Source organism: Spodoptera frugiperda, chromosome 29 (genome assembly GCF_023101765.2).
Source record: "Spodoptera frugiperda isolate SF20-4 chromosome 29, AGI-APGP_CSIRO_Sfru_2.0, whole genome shotgun sequence".
Taxonomy (NCBI): Eukaryota; Metazoa; Arthropoda; class Insecta; order Lepidoptera; family Noctuidae; genus Spodoptera; species Spodoptera frugiperda.
Genome location: NC_064240.1, coordinates 6613642 through 6635853, shown reverse-complemented (window position 1 = coordinate 6635853; position 22212 = coordinate 6613642). Strand labels below are relative to the sequence as shown.

Sequence of the window (22212 nt, the reverse complement as noted above, 5' to 3'; positions counted from 1 at the left end):
CAATACATACTTTTATTTTGTGTTCGCACAGCGTACTTGTAATAATCGTAATACTATGTTCGGCAGTCTACCTTGAAATAACTGTTTATACTAACACAAACTAGAATCATCAGAGTGTATCGACAAATATTTGCAAATGATCACATGCAATCTTACAAAGTATATGAAAAGAATACAATTACTTGATTCATATGAAAGTTGAATAGCTGAGACGGCCAAAAAGAACAAAATGATCTTTCACTTCTTAAATACCACAATTGAAATAACCAGAACTGAATGTGTCCATGCACCCGCATGGAAGTACATACAACACCTATCAAAGTTCTCAAAGATTATCTCTTCCCTTTACTTTGACAAGGTCTTTTATTGACTTTTAAAGGACATCCGCACATTTTATTCATTTATTGTTTAACTGGCATCGCCTGTCGACCTTTTGGTGGCTTCAAGTACGATATTTGCAGGTCATCTTAAAGTGGGTAAAGATAACTTTAAGACCATGTATGTAAGTCAATTTGGATTTCGTTTCCTTTATAACAACGTAATGACTTACTGCTACAAGAGCAACCACTATCTTTGGTTTTGTTTACCGACTTTAAATCAAGTAATCATTCAAAGGAAAATATTTTTATTATTATTCCAAGAAGAAAGTCAGTATCGAAGATTTAAGAGTACTCCTAATAACTCCATAAAGTTTAAAAAGCTTTCTGAATAACGGTCCGACCTCAAACGGAACGCATGTTCCTGTTACCATGCAATTGAAGAAACCGCTGATGAATAATTTTGACCCTAACAACAGGTTGTTATTTGTAATATAAGAACCGAACCGAGTGCAGTAAAAAGAGTAATAAGTGCAAAACTGCAGTTACGCTGCATAAGCGTTCTTGGCATAATATCGATCATACTGTATAAGGAACAAGGTTACACGTGTCACGGTGAAAATGATGGGTTTGCATGTTTGGAGGTTACTGAGGCGTTCGAGGACAGAAACGTATTTAGGGATTAATTGAAGTTGTTTAGTACATACTTTCATTTTTTCTATTAAGTACACGTACTTAATTGAAAGATAAAATAGAACACGCAACAGATCCAAAATTATTGAGAAGACCTTTCGGAATTTTCTTACAAATTCTATAAAACGGTGATTCTAAGGACCCTCGCTCCTCGAGGGGTCTAAGGAGTCTGGAGGTCTCTGGTGATGAAATCTTAACTTGATTACCCGTTCTATTTTTTATCAGATCATAGACAGACCTTTGATTGCAATACTCATTTATTACTGTTAATTACAACACACAAGGAAATATACGTAATTAATGACCATTACGAAATCTTTTATGAATGTAAGATTGAGTAGTCAGTACTACGTAGAGAAGTCTTACCTGTGGTAATCTATTTATCATCCAGGAACTGATTGCGTCAATGAGCCAGGTACATTACGTCAGTTTTAGGGTTTCGACATTCCAAAGGCTTACAAAACGGAATCCTTATAAAATCGAAGCTGACGTCACAGTGTTCCTATAAATAGTTCATTATACCTGATCAAGTAATTAGGACATAGGATAGTTAGTTAGAATAATGTAGTACATAACAGGAATTAAGTACACAAAAACTTAGTTGTTGTCTACGAAGAAATTAAGAATGAACGAACCAAACATCTGCAAAATAAAACATCATCTCAAAAAAACAAATCATCGCTCTAACAGAATAAAAGCAATTACTTAGGATATAACAGTAAACAACCAAATAAAACAATCGGTTATAAAGGCACAATGCTTCCCCTGACACCCGAAACGCTATAGGAAAATGCCAGTCGAGAGTACGTTAACCCGTCGAGTGCGATGCACTTGTTACACCTGATTCCATCGTTAGGTCTACATGTGGAACATTAAACCTTCGTATTACTAACGTCAGCTATAAGACATTATAAGGGTTAATGACTTCGTAGAAAATGTGCTTTTGATTCACTTTTTTTTTGTAAGAATACAATGAATGTCTTTAACAATGGAAGTCAAAAAGACTGGATCAAGAGCTTGGAACATGATTAAAATAGGCTGCGTTATTCTAGAAAAGGAAACTTAATATTAGGGGAAGTCTCAATTATAAAATCTTTTTCTGATATAAATGGCCCATTGCCATATCTCAGTTACCCTTCGAAACGGGGAAAAACAACGTTATGTTGCGTAAATGTCTATTTCCACAGCATAAAGCTAGTATATGCAAGACGATTGTGACATCTCACGTTCAAACAGTGTGACGCGAAGAGGCCCGAAGGGATGATACGAGCCGAGTGTATAAATAGATAACTGCATTAATGCAACAATTAATTGTTCTCTTATTGTTATGGTTCCGATGGTTAGTTGTGCCATCGATCTGATGTAGTAACAAACCGATCCGACGGACAGATGAATTCAATCGAAGAACTTACACAACGTATTATCTCCATGTTTCCGTTTCGCAGAATCAACATTCCGTAAAACATTATTGCGCTTTCCATCTGCAAGGCTTCACAAGTTACAAATCGACACGCGTTTCTTTAGCTTTGACACAGAATCACTCTGTGTCTTGCAGTAAAAAGCCAATCTTGACACCGTATTTCAAGTTTCACAAGAGTATACCGTTACCAGAAATATTGACTCCTGATTCAACCTTGCAGTTGGTGTCACTGTTATATTTTATAATAATACAAGGAAAATATTTTATTCAAAGGATAATTGCGTCACAATTAATCTAACTTCGGCTTAATTGACCGCAATGGGAATTTCTGTGTATTCCGCGTAGAAATAAGTTCTTCAGGTGTATCTATTTGTGTTTATACCTACTTAAGTACGCAATCCAGAAACTGCGCTTATAATTTTAACTATTAAAATAATATAGATAATTATTATAGCTATCATTAGTTGCTTGACATTGAGTGGTTGCAATTTATTTTCTTTTACGTCTAAAGTTTCTAATCAAGTCAAAGAAATATCATAATTATGATTGTAATAAACTTGGACATTTATACAAGTCTGCTCAAGGCAAGCTGTTGACATTCGGATCTAATAGACACTATGTACAATAGTTGAACATGGCCACCACTCAACTCCTAGGGCCACATTCCTTAACACTCATTAAAATCTACTTAGGGAGTCTCCAAGACTTGGAAAAAGCCGGTACTATTACTTATTTAAACCGCATTTGAAAGATGAGGTCAATATTTTTTTTCTTCAATATCCTTTATTTATTTTGAATATGACATTAAATACATGTGCTCAATGCGTTCGCTTTTAACTTTTAACGGTGTTTTAATGGACATAGAGAACTTCTTTAACCGTTGCACATCACAAACCTTGTTTACGAAGTAATGGATGTGAATGTAAAATACACAGCCATTAGTAACTGAATAGCTTGGCCTAGCCCTGAAGTTTATCTACGTAGCAAAGAAGGAAATTATATTTATACTGCATTTATATCTGCAGAAACTTCATTACTTCCAGCAAAGAATATTAGTTTTTAAATCTAGACACAGGCTGTTATTTTTTAAATTATTGCCTGCACACAAGATGCCATTAAATGTGATGGAATATAACTATGAAATGATTCTTGGAAAAGGGGACGCTGATTGCTAGGTGTATGATGGTAGTGGTGTTCAAGAGGGATTGCATTGGTCTATTTGAATGGGATATAATAATGACTGAATGTAATTTTCTATATATTTGAACGAAACTGTCCTTTTTAGTGAGGTTATGGTTAGTGATCACTAAATTGAGTAGCGTGATGGAAAATTACATTCCTAAAATCTACTCTTTTCTAGACATATGATTGAATAACTGGTAACTCCTGGTCTAAGTATTAAGCTTAGTTATTTTCCTGGTATTGCGGAATATAGCAAAGTTATTAAGAGTAACTTCGTTTTCCTCCAACAAGTAGACGTCAAAAAACCCAGAACATAGTACGACATAATTAAATGTACCATGAACTAACCCGTTTTTTATTGACAAATAGTTGTATTTTCTTTTTACTAATATTTCTTTTTCTTAAAAGTTATAATTTAGAACAGGTAACTTTAGGCCATTATTAAAATTACAAGCCAAGTAAGTCAGAAGATATTAAGATTTGAACACTGAGCTGCATAACAAAACATTATAATATGGAATTGTATTGTTGTCTGTGAACCCAAGGTAACAATGACACCGACCAATTTGGTATAAGCAGTAGGTACCTATGTAATCGATTAATTCAATTTTACGCCTCATTCGTCAGATTTTTTTCTTAGAAGACAATTTTTTTCTTCAAAGTATCTAACTAGATAGTGATTCGTGTCGATTCGATAGCTAGTATCGATGCGCTTGATATCGATTTGTATACGGTTAAGAGTTAAGGATGCGGCACCGTTCAATTGGCGAAGTGGTACGCACACCCGTTAACCAGTACGGTGTAGTTACGACGGCTTAACTAACTGCGTTTGACTTAATACGATGTATAAAAATACACACTCGAGTCCACCGTACTAGGGTACATTACTCGCTTGTTTGACTCGCTTGAAACATAAATTTATAAGACAAAGAAATGGCATAATATTTACAGAAAGGTATTCTGTTTATCGCATACTTTTGAGACAGCGTGGAGTGAGCTTGTACCAAAGGACGTTTACATAATAACCCGTGTCTTTTAGTAACAATTGAATGTTGATTTTGAAGCATACGTCTCTTGTTTCAATGGTATGATTTTAGAGTATGGTTCATCGAATTCACCTTAATACTTATTACCTAAATTAATATTTTATGATTTAGATCAATTTGACTCATTTCCTTTCTATTATCTTTATTCGGATTATTTATTCATCATTTCACTACATTAAAATTTGTCATAAATTAAATCACCAAATATCCAATACTACGAATAACTCGTAAAGTCATAACTGGTTCCATTTTCAAATGACATAACACTATTCAATTTACATTAAAAAACCCGGTAACGTATTTCAAGAATACCCAATTAATATCAATAGTACATTAATGCGGTTTTGACTCACGTTTTTAGCGCGTGCAATTCAATTTTTTTTTTCTTGTTGCTAAGTTACCAACTTCTGCATGATCGCAGTAGTAATACTCGTATCATGAAGGTTGAGTGTTTAACGCTGTAGGTACATTTGTTTTACCAAAAGTTATTGACAGGTCTAATGTAAAATTAAGTACAGTATGATGATTAATTTTCGTGGGGTTTTTGTTCCTATGTTATCTGTGAGCTAGTATCTGCTATTAAATTCTCATAACCGTAGATTGTGTTATTTAGACGCGATGAAATCTTTTTGTGTGGTGTTTTTAGTATTATGTTTAATGGTAATACCACAGAATACTAGTAATACTCTTATAAATGGTTTTGAACAATAAATTGTTGCTGTACACAGCTATAAAATTTTGTCACTAACTTACAAAACGGTTATTTTCTTGGTACATCTAATGAGATACGAACTACGAACCGCGACTTAGGAATAATAAAACGTTACGTTATACCTAATAATAATAATAGTGGCACGTTGCCTTTGTCATATACATAATAACATCACAAAGGAGTTTACAGAGTAACCTACCTCTTTGGGAAAATAGGCAAGCCATTGTAGTATGCCAATTACATAATAATAACAATTAATTGAATAGAACTCGATAGTGATAAACAAAATATTGCATCTTTCGAAGAATTTAAAATATAGGCAGTCATGCTTGTGATAAAATGTGCGTTAATAGCTGGTAATGGTTTGTATACACAAACTTCGGCACTGATGTATTTCCTTAGCCGTTTTTATTTTTGCACAGCAACTAATAATAAAAATGACTCAGCAATCGTGCCAATAAATATTTTTTATTACATATTATATGTTTACTAAACATTTTAATAATGTAACTTGGAACTATTTGTTTAAAACTTATGACGCCACAGCTATAAGAGAGAGGGCTTAGCTCATTAAGAAATAACCCGTCAAAAGGCCTTTTTGCATACTGTTATCACGTAATCATTACTCAATTAGGTTGCTAATCAAATTCGACATTTATGTTTAATGTTTTAAAGTTTCATTTTCGTTGTTTCAGATGCCCCGAATGATGCGAATTACATGATATGTGGCGTCGTGATCGCGATGGCCCTCGTTGGGCTCATTATAGTGCTACTAGCACTCACAATAAAGTAAGTGGAAGGTCTCCATTATGAAAACCTAACGATTTCTTAGAAAATAATGTGTATAACAACAAGATTTATAAGATTATTTTTAAATAAGACATATACCAGTGTTCTGCATAGTAAACATTATACTAAAGTCCATAATATAAATCCAAATGCACAAACAAAGAAAGATCAAGTAGGTATAAATTGTGCTTTCCTTCTGATCGTGACGTAGTTTGATAGAAAATGTGGCTATAATTCTATGTATTTAGGAGTTATTTATTAAAATGTACGTAATATATTCTCCAATAGACTTGCGTAAACTTTACAACTTATTGCTCTGAGGAAGTTAAAAACTTCAATCAGTACACTCATATGTTGGCTTAAGAAACATCAGTGTTTCATTGAGAGTTGTGTGGGTGTCAGTTTATCTTAAAGAGAGTGGGAGTATGAAACTTTGTCTTTAGTTTAAATAAACATCAGCTGGCCAGTAGTACTGTGCAGATGTTCACAGTGCCAAAATACACTGACTATGAGAACTGTCTGTTTGAAATGGTGATATCCATTTACCATCATGTGACTTTTCAACTCTATATATGAATCTACGTGCAATTTCTGACACTAAAACAAAGTATAAAAACAGATCATCAATCTTCACATCTACTAATATCGAAAGTCGTAAAAAGGAGTATTCTCAAAGCACTCACGTTTACGATAATTTCGCAGTCGTTAAATTAAGAAAATAACATACGAAAATTTTATTTATTTTCATTGGTAACTGTGCTTGATGATTGATACGAGCTGTAAATCAAAGCAAATCGACTGTAAAATCAATATGGCTGGCAAATTGTGTTTTATTATTAAATAATACGACTTCAATGAGGTGCTATAGCCACCTCTATACTTCTAAATTTAAATGTAACAAAATAGATTCCCGTTCTTTGAAAGGATTGTTGAACTTGGCCAGTATTTTACCGTTTAGTAAAAGATTCAGAGAATTTTCTAGAACGCGTTTTGTCTCGTATCTTATTTAAAAACATATCAGACGAATGCGTGGGTAAATGAAGTGTTTCAATAATGTATGTTTGTATTGAAATATGTGTACCAAGTTGTTTATGGGAGTGTCTTTAATCAGACCTGACGTCAGTACAGTATTCTCGTGATTTTATTGATCCATATTGCACATCTTTGTAGAAACATTTGACAGAGTGAATTACCTCTGATAATGCTTTCTATTAAAGAATTTAGATTCTACGTGCGTGTGATGTCTTAATAATACGTCCATGACTTACGTAAATTTGTAGTCTTCGTGTTTCAATCTCTTCAAATCTCGTTTGAGATTTTCCCTGTTTTAAATTTACTGGTAAAACAATTAAATAATCTTCGACAACAAGTTTGATTTCATAAATTTTATTTTGAATTATTTTGTCATTAATTTGTCTAGTGATATTCATAGCCATGAATATCATTGAACGTATTTCGAATACAGACGGCGTTTAGTTTATAAGTACTGAAAATGTTAGTCAAAGTGCTAATTCTGGATTTGAATGGGTAAAGCCAGACTGATATAAATGAATATAAATGAAATTGATGTCAAAGGGACAAAACGGGGAAAAACCAAATAATGTAAAAGTTTAATCTTCGACCAATCCAAGAACATTTATAAAGGTCTAAAAATACAATAGCTTCTATTGTAGCAACTAAATACTTTTGTAAGGATAACAATGGTTAACGGGGTTGAGGCTGACCCTATGACCTCTTAATCGCAAGTCAATGCCTTTGCAAGTTATTGTAGTCTCAACACTAAAGAATTTGTGTTAGAATAATGATGAATGATGGTACGATTTAACTAAACCAGTCGATGGATTAAGGTTATTCGCAAATTATGATACGAGTTGCTAATTTAAATGAATTCATTATACTTTCTCTAAACAAAGGCAAAAAAAAGAATATATTCGAATTTTAAAAACGGAATTGTCACTCTGTAGAGGATGGATTGTCAAAACATACACGCAGGAACAAAGTACAGGCCAATAAATAATGAAAAAAAAATCGTGACAGTTAAAGTGGGCGTGGCTAAAAGAACGATGCGAATAATTTATGTTTGTACAGTTCATAACAGCCATCTTTAGTCATTAAAGTTATCTGATTATGTTCCAGTTTTTTGCAAAACGAATAATTTTTCGAAATCATGCTTTATTACTTTAACAGTCTTAATTATAAGATATTTCATTCGTTATATCCATCAGTTTCAAGCAAACGTCAATTAAATACGATCGTCATTAATAAGTTATGACTGTTGCTAACTGTACTTTGCAATATGGCGGCCGTTTTCAACAGATGGGAAGTGTCCCAGATGTAACATCCTGCTTTTATAATCGTACTTTTACTCGATCGGATGTCAGATGTTTTAAAAGAAATAAAAGTTAAACAAAGATTATTTTGCCTTGAAACATTGCTTGATGACATTTTGATGAAAGCAATTGGAATCTAATTTGCGAACAAAGCAACAGAAATAGTGATTAAGTAATAGTTAAAAAGTAGGTGAAGTACGCACATAAACAGAATTGAAATTAATCGATTGATTTTTTTTAGACGTAATTGCAGTTTTTTTTTGCTTTACTAGAACACTTGCTAAGTCGCCTAGATGATGTAATATCAAGGTACAGGTATAATATCTGCATTCTGCATATTAAATAAAAGAAGTTGACATATCTGTACACGTGTTGTTTATTTTTATAGGAAGCACGCAATATGTATGTACCTAGATGCATTTATTTGTTTGTATGCAATGTATAGGAATCACAGCACGTTTGGCAAATTGACAGGGTTTTGTGATTCTTAAGATTCCCAGTCAGTAGTGTCATTATTGAATGACGTCAAACCATTAAATCGCAATTCTATATTTATGTCATTAACTATGACATACGACCAAACTTTATTATTTATATTATATATAGAGTCTTGTGAATTTAAAAAATAAACAAATGCATCCGGCAGATGACATCGTTTTGCGCTTTGGTTAATATAAATATTTCGTTCAGGGTTAAGATTTTTGTGAAAATTACGGGAGATGTCATAAATTAAACTCAATTTAAATATGTATTCTTTGTATATTATCAAAAGTGTCCCAAAATATTGTTATAATGAATGTATCACGTTAATAAGCCATCTTTATCACGCGTGACGTAACTTTTCTCAGTACACGCTTGAAATACCATGAAATGCAAAACGCCCATAGTAAAACATTTCTGTAGAACATTACACAATAGTTCGAAGCCGATGACGTGATTGACGTATAGATAATATGAATTATAATACAAGCAACTAGCGTTCACAATTCAAGACTAATCATATCGTCAAGGCAATAGAATGGCAGAACATCTGTACTGGGTAGCTTCAAGGATTTTGCGAAATGAACCTCATTTTATTCGACCATTTTGCATCTACTTTTATCATGATTCGTTTGCATGAGTCATCCTATGCTCTGTTTAGACTATCAATAAATCTTTCACTTTGTATACGTTAACTATTAAAAGATGGTTTAAGAAAGCAATTAATGCGTGGTCCAGTGTTTACATTGTTTTTATAATTGTTACTGTGATTCAGAATCTTGAACCTCGTGGCTAGTGATAGGCTCTTTTCTATCTACATTAGACTTATTTTAAAACTCATGAAGAGTAGGTGCCGACTTTGATATGATGAAGGGAAAAATAAAAAAAAAATGTTCTGAGTCAATCGTTAGTCACGTCTCCTTAACAAAAATATTTCTCCTTGAGACAAACATGAAGAAAAAAAACCAGAACACAAAACTATTTAACGTACCAATTTTCCAATTGTCCTTAAATATCGAAATTATCCTCAAGAAGTATAAGGTTTTACGAACAAGCCGTTTGATCAATTGCATAGATATAATTTATGTAACACCAGTTTGGCATGGTTCTACAGCTTCAAATGAGTAGGTAGTAGGCGCAATAAATAACATTGTCCACTGACTAATACAATAGACAGGCAGTCTGGTATTGAAATCCGGGTTCTCGCCTTTAGCTATAAACAAATTCCGAGTTTAGTTTAGTCTAAATTATTTGTAGAATTAGGTACTATTTTAGTGGAGCATCTTTTAAAACTGTTTTTTATAAATAAATAACATTAAAATAACACGAAAAGATGTTCTTTAACAATTGTTTTCTTTGAAAGTACCGTTCCTTTTATAAAGATTAGTGTTTCTATTGTGAACTTAAGATTCTCAAAAATAACATGTTTATTAACATTTGGGAGCGGCTATTGTTAAATGCAAATGCTTATCAGTAAATCTAACAAAAGGTTTGTGTACTGTTAGGTTAATTTGAGAAACCTGTCTACTATTGAATAATGGAACAAACTTTCATCAAACAAAAACTGAAGGTAATATAAGAATTATTCTTTTAGTCACTACCCTTTTTACTGACATGCCAACGCGTTTCATTTTATATCATTCGTGGTAGTATTCTGTGGTTTAGTCATTGCCATTCTCGAAATCGGAGAGGTTTAAAATTCTTCTTTTTGAAGATTTGCTTTCCTCAGCCGATTTCCTTGTATAGTGCATTTCTTTGTTGATTTTGTTTACCTTAAACAGTTAATACTTGACGCTAAAAATGATTGTGCTAACACTTATTAAACGTGCTTTCAAGAAAGTTATATGGAATGCGTAAGTATTTTTACAAGCATTTTATTTAAGGCAGTTTTTATTCATTGTTAATTTAACTAACTTTCGGGTCGGGTAAAGTATTTCGGTTTTTCGACATAGTAACATATAAGAACAGACACTGAAAAGGCTCCTAGTAGGTATATAACAATAGAATCAGCGCCTATGGCAAGGGACTCGTAACATGCCTGGCAAAAAGTGCCTTTGAATAGTAGGTGTTTTTATTACATTTATTTATTGTATTACAGTATAGTTTTAATAATTATTTACTAAGTAATTTATTCTAATAAAATCTTTTAATACCAGAAGCGAATTAAATTAAAACCCTTTAAAGCCGGAAGATTGTAATTAATGAAGGTTAGTCGTGCCCTTGTTTATAATGAATGCGTTCTGTTACTTGTACTACAGGGCTCTTGGGGTTATGTAAGAGGATGTATGTGTGTGTGTTGTGGATATAAATTATATACGTAGGTATCGGTTACAAAAAACACTGCTAGATTAGTGTCATTAAGCCGTGGTAGTTTGGAACCAACACTAGCACTTTATCCAATCTGTCTTGCTTCAATGGAATTTAAACTTTATCGCAAAATAGTGAGGTTGAAAATGTATATTAGTGGGATTTATGAACCGTTCAGGGTGAATCTTCCATAACGTAATTAAAAGTATGTTTTAAAAGGCCTTTAGCGTCTTGCCAACAGATGGTCATTGCCATACAATTGATTTGTATCCACTTGGTACCTTCATTTACCAAGTAACACCTCTGTGTAAAGCCAGCAAATAAGCAGGTGATAAAATCATTTCTCGTCACCATGAAAGGGCAATGTCCGTCTCTGAAGTCCCTTATTTATCAAAAAGACTTAAAAATTTACCAGACCTAGTTTGGAGCCATTAAAATGTGAGGCTACATTAAATCCAATTTTCTGAACAAGGAAATAATTATCGTTCATTAGAGTCTTGTCCAAACGGTGCAAAGTCAATGTCACGTTTCGAAAGTACATATATATCGGCGTGTAGGTACTCAACTCAAACACAAATAGGGAGAACTGGATTAAACCAGAATATTTACAAACTGGTTTTATTCAGTTACGACTCCTTCATGTTTTAGCCACTTCTGTGTGAGGTGCAGGATCAATACTGGATGTCAATGAGAATATCGACCAATGGTGGCCTTTTGGAAGCCTTGATGTGTTATTAATTGATGTAAAATATGTTTTAAATTTCCTCACCTCCATTACGTAGTAGATAATATGTAGTATTAGGGACAAGGATTTCTATGTATCAATGGAAATTGCGCATTTAATTCTTAATAGCTACAATCATTCGAGTTATTGCATTTGGAGCCACAACTAATATATTTTTTGCTTTTGCTTGACCCAAAATTCATACGAGAATCTCGTGGACTATTGTCGCTGAAAATTTTCCATGTTTATCCACCATCATTTCGCGAATTGGTTCACTCCAGATGTTCCTAGTAAACGCTAGTTTTTAATAAGCCACGTCCTTTGTTAATTGATATTTCCGCATTCGGATCTCTGCGCCACTAATTAATCCCACAGTTGGTAATTGCAAAGTTTATTAATTGTTTTGCACATGTACATTGTACACGAGTTGTTATAGTTATAATTTGTAGCCATGTTTGATTGTGGTATGTTGCTTGATATTCAGTATAAATATTGTGAGCAGTTACTAAGACTTGTATTCATATTTTGCTTGATGTGCTTAGCTAAAATACACCCTATGACACTAGCCTCAAGGACTTTATGCATTCATATACTTCTTCATATTATAAATCCTAAATCTGTACTTAATCAAGAGTTACAACCTGGCGTCCTTATGTCTACTGAAGGCTACTGAAGAAAATAGAAAATATTTTTATTTTTCTAAGAAAGGCCAAATAATCAATAAAATGGCGAATTCAACTAAAAACTATTTAGATGTTACACTAAATATTCCTATCAAAATGATAATAATATAAAATTCATAACAGAAATATTTCAAGGCGTTTGCTCAACTGAATTATGATAATATTTATATAACAAGCATACATAATAGCGTTTATTATTAGAAAATTTGCAATTTAACGCATAAAGAACCCCAAGGTTTGGTATCAACGTTAGACTGGACGCTTGCCAAATTTCACCAGCCTGTCTGGACATTACAATAATCTCTGTTTATTTTTGTTAACTGTGCTGTTTTAAAATCGCAAATCACTTCGATCGAATCGCTATCGTGGTTAAAAGAGCCGCTTGTCTCATCACTCGAATCGAAAGATCACTTTTATGCCGGTTGTATATCTACACAATTTATTTCTGCAAATAGTTTTGAGCTCATCTCTTCTTACAAATTGCTAACAATCTTTAACAGTTATGCTTAAAATAGAAGGAAGAAAACAGCTCGAGTAGAATTTAGGCGAAATTTGCGATAATTAGTTTAGTGAAGAGTGCACTTCACCTCTTTAACCTTCCATGTTTAGCTGGAATTTGATGAGTTACAGACACTGTTTGTCTATTTTCAAACCACTATGTGGGCAGTACCCATATGAACCACTAAAATACTTTTTTGTATTTGAGTTTAATAAGAAACTCTCTGTCTCAATTGTAAAACTGAAATAGATACTATATTTTATTTCTATCTTTATTGTTTTTGTATATTGTTTGTTTATGAAATTCAGTTGCATCCAACGTGCAAATAGCTTTAGCATCTGTTGTAACCTCAACAGTTCCATTAAACAGTACTATTCTGATGTTAACCACGCCAGTCAGAACGAGGTCAGCTATTGTGGCCATCTACCATGGCTAACTTGTCAGGGCATGGCGTTCCCACGACGAGGACATGAATGCATGGATTGATCATTAGCATTTGAAATATACCTACTGCCCTACCAATGTAGTGTACTGTGACCTCACACATGAGTGCCTTAATTAACATTATTGTGTATTGGGTAATACGGCGACGGGTGAAATAAAAAACTTCGATTATTTTTTTATATTTTCATTACAACTACCAGATCATAAAAATTGTGTACGGATTTATATGATTCACTTTAGGCCCCTCATAATTTTAGGCAGTTAAGTCAATTATGTCGAAAGTTTGTTTATCTAATCGATTCGACATAACAATACTATTAGTGTAGCAATAACATTATCAACTTACTTAGCATAACAGAAAGCTGTGTAAGCTCTGACGTCAATGTTTGATCGAACACTCTCTAATGCTTCAACTCAACGGATTGTTTTGGTCTTTATTTCTTCTTATCGAATTGATTTGTTTATATCTAATCCATCTGCTAGTCAATCCTCACCCTTATTGATATGCAAGTGCTTCTGACACAAATAGTTTTTTAGAAATCATCATACATGTTCCTACTTACTATGTAAACTAAAATATTCAGAGTTGTTACATTTACAATTCTTGTTCGATTGTCTTGTCTCCTACAGGCCACGCTATTTGTTATGTATGAATGCGGTACACGGGGACCGACATCCGTTGACGTCCAAGTGTTTTCAGTTAAGCCACGACGAGCGTATAACAAAGCCGTCTTCGAAGAGATAATTTGAATTTGAAAGAGTGTTCAACTGGAGAAAACAATGTGTTAATTTGTTATACTTATCGAGTTCGTATATGTCAATGTTGTGCTCAAGTGTGTGTCCAATGTTATCGGTGTCTGCAAATGACAGGATAATGGAGCGCGCACGTCTGGGACTCGGCCATCGTTCGCATTGTAAATGTGGAGTTTCCTGAATATGGAAATAGGTGGAAATGAATGCAAATTACAGTAACGCGACGGACTATTACGAAGGGCTTTCGCAGCGCGGGGTCGGTCCCCATAACATCGCAATAAGGTAACGGGAGAGGTGCGTGTTCAGTCGCCACCCACCGCTGCGCGAGGCGTGGTGGCCGGCGCCACGAACGCCGCTCAGCCAGTCAAATAGTCACCGTCGGCACGGCCGTGTGTATTGAAACCGCACTGGCGCTGGCTGCCAGTTTGCGCCAAAACGCCCGTTCACGCGGCTTACGTTGGCGATTTGCCTCAACTATCTCTTACACGTATCCTTAAAACCTGTGTCTGTAAAGTGTCTGTGCACGCGTTTCGATGCTCTTCTCTCCTATCGCCGTCGAGGCGATGAAGTGCAAAGAGGAAAACTGCGAAGTCGGCGTGGTGCTAGAACACAACTCCTTGATCGTGCTGTCTGTTGACAAGACCATCGTCTGCCTATGCGGAAGGGATCGGAACAATCCCTTCGAGCGCGGGTAATTCTCATCGTTCTGCATTCTGGTACGACGCTAACTGGTTACCACGACCTTACTCCAGTGTACTAACAACTGGTAATAGGATACAACAGTTACCCAACTTCAGTGGTAATGCCTGGTACTTAACAGACAGCTGGTTGAATTCCCTATCACAACTTTAATACAGACATAATCCCTCAAGTATGATTATAGCTTAAAATTTTGCCAGCGGTTATTTTTTGTTCTTAAATACGAAACCAGTTTGCTATCATTTCATTATGCTCGAAGGTTGTCGTCAATATGGTCAAGGCAAATTCCTTCCTTGCAGTTGGCCACACTCCAGTCTATATATTATTCGAATATATACGTTGTAAAAGTACCGATACTAAAATAACTGGACATTTTAATTTTGTGCCGTTCTGAGATTTCCGTGTTCAGCGATTGGCTATTTTATTCAACGAACACCGTTCTATTTAGAAACTAACAATTCTATTGAGTGAGTCACAATATTGTTACCGGTGAGTGACAAAAACTAGATACTGGAACTATACCTACTTAGTATGTAATGCTATGTTTGGTAAGAATAGAATGATGACCGAAAGAAACGTACAAGGTCGTGGCCAAACGTACAATGGCTTCTGTCGAACACACCTCAAACGAACTAAATAACGAAATGCTCATTAATATTCATGTAGAATAATTAATTTGTTCAGCCAAGACGCTGAAAAACAGATGCCTATTTGGAGATCATTACGTCGACTTCACTATCAATATTGAGTCCCAAGGTACAATACTACAATGATTTACGATTGTCCGGGCGAGAGGAAGTAGCTGCCGAGGTATGCGGAAACGAATGACAAGTAGATAAAACGGAACACATAAATAGTGTCCGTAGAAAACTAATTAGTAATCACGCTACGTCGGTACAAAAAAGGTTATTCAGAGCGGAGGTTGAGCTATAGAGCATGATAGCCTTACCTGCGATCTATATCGGTAACATGTTAACCTACACTGACTAGGCAGGTGCAAGAATACAGGTGTTACGACTTTCTTCAAACACTAGAGTAAACTCTATGTGTATCAATACGTAAACCCGGACATGCATCTCGTAAACAAAACATTGCCAAGAAATATTCAAGATCAGAGAAACATTACCGATATCAAGGTTAGATTATACACGCTATGAATTGTTTTAATATTCTCAAAATACAGACTGTATAGACTGCCTCGTTAGCCTAGCGATTATTCATGACACAACCTTCTAGGTTTGTTTCAAAAGCAACTAGTTGTGTAGGTAGTCAATGTATATGGGGTTAGATAAATAACACGTGACAATTACTACCTGGCAATAAATACCATTTGTGGTATTATTTCACTTTACGTGGTGTTTAGTCCTGGGGGAAAAGAAAGGTTGCCAATGTTTTATGAAATAAGAAAGTTGTTGAAAGTTGAAAACAATCGATTAGTGATGCTCAAAATTTTGTGGACATTGTATACGTTGTCGACCCCATTTTATTTAAGGGGAGGCAATAATGGGACGAAGCTTTTGATTTAATGATTCTTAACTCGTTTAATACCATGCAATTTATTCTAATTAGTTCTCATAATTCGTTCTAGATAATTCCGTTGTTTGTTAGTTCACGTCTTATTAAAAATGTACCCCTGTTGACTCCCATCATAAGGTTTGACGTCAATACTAACAATCGAACGCTGCTAATAACCATTTTATCAATACAATATTGAATGGCTGTTATTGTTCGGCAATCAACTAACTTTAAATGAGCATGGGACTGAGAATAAGATGGATATCAATTCCCTCAGAAAAACAACATTTTATGTTAATATATTCCAAACTACGTAACTGATGGAAAAAACATCGTAAGGAAAATAACAATTTCATAATCATCAGGTGGAAAGGTTATGACGCCAGTCTGTAATATTGTTTAGCCTTAAAACGATGGCACGATCACTACAGATAGCCTCTGATTGACGCAACAAGAGGTCACAAAAAATATTTGGTTACTAAGTAGGTAATTGTCACTATGACTCCATAGTTAACCACTTATAAACATCGTGGTTGATATGGTTTTGATAATAAATCTGCGTAAACAGAGTCAAAAGACGTTGTCGCCAACTGAAATATAAGTCGGATCAATTGAAAAATATCAATTTATCTCGCCGTGATGAAGTATATGTTGTCGTTGTATCAATATTGAAAACGACATATATCGGTCATTTTAATATGAAAGTATTTTAAAGGTCTGCTTACGCTCTCAATGAGATATTGACATCCGCCGGGTCCTTCTGAAGTTAAAAGAACACTTGAATAAGCAACTACAGTTCTGTTCGTACTAACTGATAATGAAACAAATGACATAGCATGTTGTAGAGTAGACGAAACAGAGGTTGGCACATCGTATGTTATTATTTACGTTTCAATGTCAAACAATCATGCACCGTACGCACTACCATTTAAATCTCTAAGTTAAATACAGTCACAGTCTTTGTCAGCACGATAAACAAAAACTTTGATTCATTCATGCAAGCGATTATGTTAGGCTGACTATAATGAAATCAATGTTATGTATAATGCATAAAGCCATGTTTGTTGCATATCCGTTTTGTCTAAAACAAGATTCTTCAAAGGCGGTTACCTGCCTAGCAACAGATGTTGAATTCGTAACTTGATCATTTTGGTCGTCTTCTAGATTGTATTTGTATCACAAAATAATCCGCCATCTTTTGTTCTTTGATGAAACTATCGTATTTTTTTCTGTTTTATAACAATATCCTCTAGACGTATCTCAAGGGTAACGACTTATAATGGCTCACTACCTGTGTTTTTTATCCCGCCAGGCACTATTCAAGTCAAAGGCCCGTAGCTTTACTTAAGTTAGTCGTTGCTAAGGGCATTGCACCTTCACGCTCTCCCTTGCCCTGCAGCCCTACTTTAACTTTTGGAGTCGAAAACTCTCACAGAGAACCTCCCTTACTATCGAGTGAGTGCAAGTGTTGGTTGGAAAGAGATGCAACGTCAGCGTTTACTGCGTCTACTTTATCCACAAGCCCAGCTGTGCGTAAAGTATTAGCTATACTTTACTATGCATATTTATATTGTGGACTTTGAACTCGTTTAATGGTGAAATGGAGAACTCCCTCTAATTTATTATTATCATTGGAATCGATATGAACATGTTCGATTACTTTTATATCTAAAGCAGTTTTAATGAGGGCGTGTTCAGTGTTTACTTACTCCTTGACTATTATCAGTAACTAGCTGGAAGCGAATACTTGTATTGTGTACTGTTTAGTACATACTCTTGTAATTCTTGTTGTTATATACAATAAAAATAACTATGATTATTAAATGCATTATGTAACCACTTTATTGAAAACGTTTAAATATATTTTATAAACATGAAACAGGTCCAGAAAGACGCAAGAAAAATTAATCACCACAAAATTATAATTGCCACTTTTTACTCACAGTCGTCGTAAATATTGTGCGGTTTTACCCGTATTTCTTAAAGCTAGTAGATTAAATATTGTTATGTATATTTTATTCACAATCAGATGTCGTTAATCGGGACAAACCAACGGTCGGGCCTTCTGGTGCGTCATAACCACTACGATACGATAGCGTCGGGCGCCGCCACGCCACCATTCGTAGTTTTTCGCGGAAAACGGTCATATCGTCAACCGTCCCCCACCTCACCCTTCTGCCCGCGCTGGCGCCGCGTCATGCACGCGTCTATAAAACCCATGCGCGCCCCTCCACTTCAACTCAGACGCATGGAGTACTCCGTAGAGGTCGTTTGGCACGAGCGAGCGCTTTGCTAGGCACCTGCCGGCCACACTTCACGATAATAATTCTAGTCACCAACCGCGCAGCTGAAGCTCGCGTAACGCGGTCTGCCGCGCGTTCCTACGAACAGTGATATGTGCAATAGCCTAATTACAACAAAATAATTGTGATAATTTATTTAAAATTAGTTTTAGTAATACGCGTCAATTAGACCGCGATACGGCTGTGAGTTGAGTGAAAACTGTGAAATTGAAATGTTGTGACTGCCCGACTGGAACTTGTTACCTGTGATCCAACCCAGTGTGATTAGTTATTCTTGCGTCGAAGGACCATTTGCTACAATGGTTGGAAACAACGGTACTATGATGGCGATTCGCATCGTCCACAGCAAGCTACGCAAGCGAGAGGAGCATTCGGCTTCGGTGCACCCAGCTGAAGTCCTTCAGGCTGCGCCTGCAACTCAGCCGGAGCCACTCGCCTTCCGCCAGCAACCGCTGTGGCAGTTCCCGCCGCCGCTGCCCCCGCCTTACGTCTATCCTCACGATCAGGTACGTACACAACCTTACTACTTCATCACAAACAATAACACACTCATGCCAACTAACTATTTCAAGAATCGAAACCAGTTCCAGCCGTTATACTTGACCCCAATACTGATTTAACGAGCTTCAATGTCCAGCTGCAATGCATTCCAATTTATTCACAAAACTTTGTTCGCCTCGACAACAAACAAACAATATTGAAAGTTGCAAGTTGGGAAAGAAACGTTACATTATAATACGAAAGAAATCGTGACTGGTTCGACCCTCCCCGCCACTGAGAGAGAGAGTTGGTAGAACTCCGTAGACACGATATCTAAGTGCGAAATAAATTTAAATGTCGGGACACGCTCGTTGAATAGAAAGCTGCACAAGGCGAGCATGTCGTAACGACTCCGACCTTCTTTCTTGCTGTCTGACGAACAAAAGAGGCTAATGCAAACGTCTGTATTAAATTTTAACTTGTTAAAACACTGACCCCAATATCATGCTCTGATAACTATTTCCCGAGGCGAGCCTTACCTGCGAAACGGCCCATTGATTTGTTGTATCGAATCGTAACTATGTTTGTACAACGTCTGCATGACCACATATCAAGCAAGACGGCACACCAGGAAGTAGATAATGCTAATGTGTCTTTGAATAGTGTATTCAAGGCTTGCCTCATTCTTGTTCGGCCTCAACATTACTTCTACTTTGAAATATTAGCTTCCTAGTCATGCAACAGAACTTATTCTCAACTTAGCAAACTTGAACAAACCTAGATCATCGATCTACCTGTAAATAAACTAAGAAAATATCTTTAATCTTCACAAAAACGTTTCCTGCAAAACATAATAGAACAAGCTTCTTTTATTTTCGCGCCTGACAACAGTTAAAAATAGCGGCAGAGTAGTTGTATAACGTCTAAAGTTATTTCATGCGGGGCAAAATAAATGTGGTTGAATGCATTGGGGTCGGTAACGGAACAGAATACTGGTAACGACTTTAGGGTCACAAACCTTTTTGAAGTACCGAACGTGTCTCGACTTTGTTTTACTGAGACTCATGGTTATTTTCTATTGTTTACAGGACAACCTAATGCAGCCGCACGGTAATGAGCGTGCGAGTTTCCGCAGTCTTCGCAAGAACATCGGTGGTCGTTGGAAGCGACTAGTGAAAAAGAAGCCTGAACAGGAAGTTTACACGATCCCGCCAGAGCTCAAGCCACAGCTCAAACAAATATACGTGTATTAAGCACACGGACTAGTAATTATAGCTGAAGCAGGATACTTCGTGGCGTTGATCTAAAGGCGATGACATCAACCTCAACTCGATGGTTGTAAAACATCAAGTTATATCATTACTCGAATATCAAAATTGTAAACCTGCACGGCTCGACAGCCTCTATTTCTGAACATATCCTTTCGACCAATTAATTCTAATGACCAATGTTACTAAAATATTTTCTTTTCATTCACCACTTCATTGTGATTTTAAAGCCTAGAAATTGTATTATTAAGTATTAGAATTTGATGTTTGTGAGTGTTGTTCCGTTGCAGATCGTATGAGAGTGATAGTCAAATGAATTTAGTTTAATTAATTTAAAGCTATGAATGTGAATTAGGAAGATGCGGTCGCGCATACTAGTGACGAAAATCCAATAATTATGAATAAACAATTATGATGCCTTGTTAAATGTAATTTTTGACTAAGTAGGGCATTTCGTAGTTCATTAACTTATTGTAGACATGATCGTATTCGTAAGTGAACTCCGATCAAAATAGTTTATGAACTTATACATAACTACTGTATGTATATTGTGTGAGAGCTGAGGTTTAAACATCTTATTGTTTGATGCAGTATTTTTAGATCATTCATTTTGTGTTGCGAGTGAGACTGAATAATGGTACAATTTTAAGTGTAACGTGACATTGAAATTTTCGAATAAAATACAAATATTTTCTGATATTATTGACTATAAGTATCAAATATCAAACAATATCACGATGGAATATCAAATGACCTAGTTGTTGAATGTTGAGTTGCTCGAATTGCTTTTGTAGTATAATTATTCAGATTTTCGCCCGGTCCTTACTGTGATATAAGTAATTAAAATGAAGGAATAAAGAAGTTATTGACAGAATGATGTAGTTTTAACTTGATTGCCTTAATACCTTGTCAATTAAAGTCTAGCAAGGGCCGACGGTCGAGAATTTTGATAGCTCATATTGAGCCTGATATTTTGATGAAGTAAGTTGATAGTTAATAGGTAGAATTGAGCCATGAATATATTTTCTTTCATTAAATTAACAGTTGCTGTAGAAGAACCATGTTATAATTGTAATTTTAACATCGTGAGAAGTTTTTTGTTTTGAAAAAATGTAATCTTTCGTTGAAATATTGGAAAATAAATTCCATCATTATACTGAACTTTTGTTTCCTTATTTACCACCTTCCTCGTTTATTATGATTATTGCCAAAATATGCCTCATAATCTTGCAATACCTATGCTCCTGATGAAATTGAGGTTATGTTTGTACATACAAAACGAAGTTTCTTTAGCTTTCTGAATAAAAACAAATATTATTATGTTTGCAAACAGTTAATTTAGAATTGATTTCTTACAACATGATCTTATAATCACCGTTTATAGTGAAATAATAACATTGCAACATGAGAATTAATATTTTGAGGTTATATTGGTTAAGAAGCTATTTACCCGCCATCTAAGAAAGATACGAAAAAGTTATTGTTACAGCGCCATCTATTGCATATTTGGTTACAACTTTGACAGCGCCATCTAGTGAAATACTACGGAAGTCTTTAGTCAGCTACTT

General features: G+C 35.2%; 1 protein-coding gene across 12 annotated transcripts in view; it reads left to right on the top strand.

The window, feature by feature from the left end:
• The window catches only part of LOC118268363 (uncharacterized), a 222818-nt gene that overhangs the window by 192005 nt on the left and 8601 nt on the right, over nucleotides 1-22212 (top strand). For 7 of the 12 annotated variants that reach the window (XM_050706211.1, XM_050706213.1, XM_035582819.2 and 4 more), the window contains one exon: nucleotides 6066-6159. In XM_050706211.1, coding sequence (XP_050562168.1) covers nucleotides 6066-6159 — 94 coding nt within the window. Of the gene's footprint in view, nucleotides 1-6065; nucleotides 6160-14686; nucleotides 15071-19242; nucleotides 19403-20464; nucleotides 21806-22212 lie in introns of those variants that run through there. The other 5 variants (XM_035582817.2, XM_035582816.2, XM_035582821.2 and 2 more) reach the window with 4 other exon arrangements.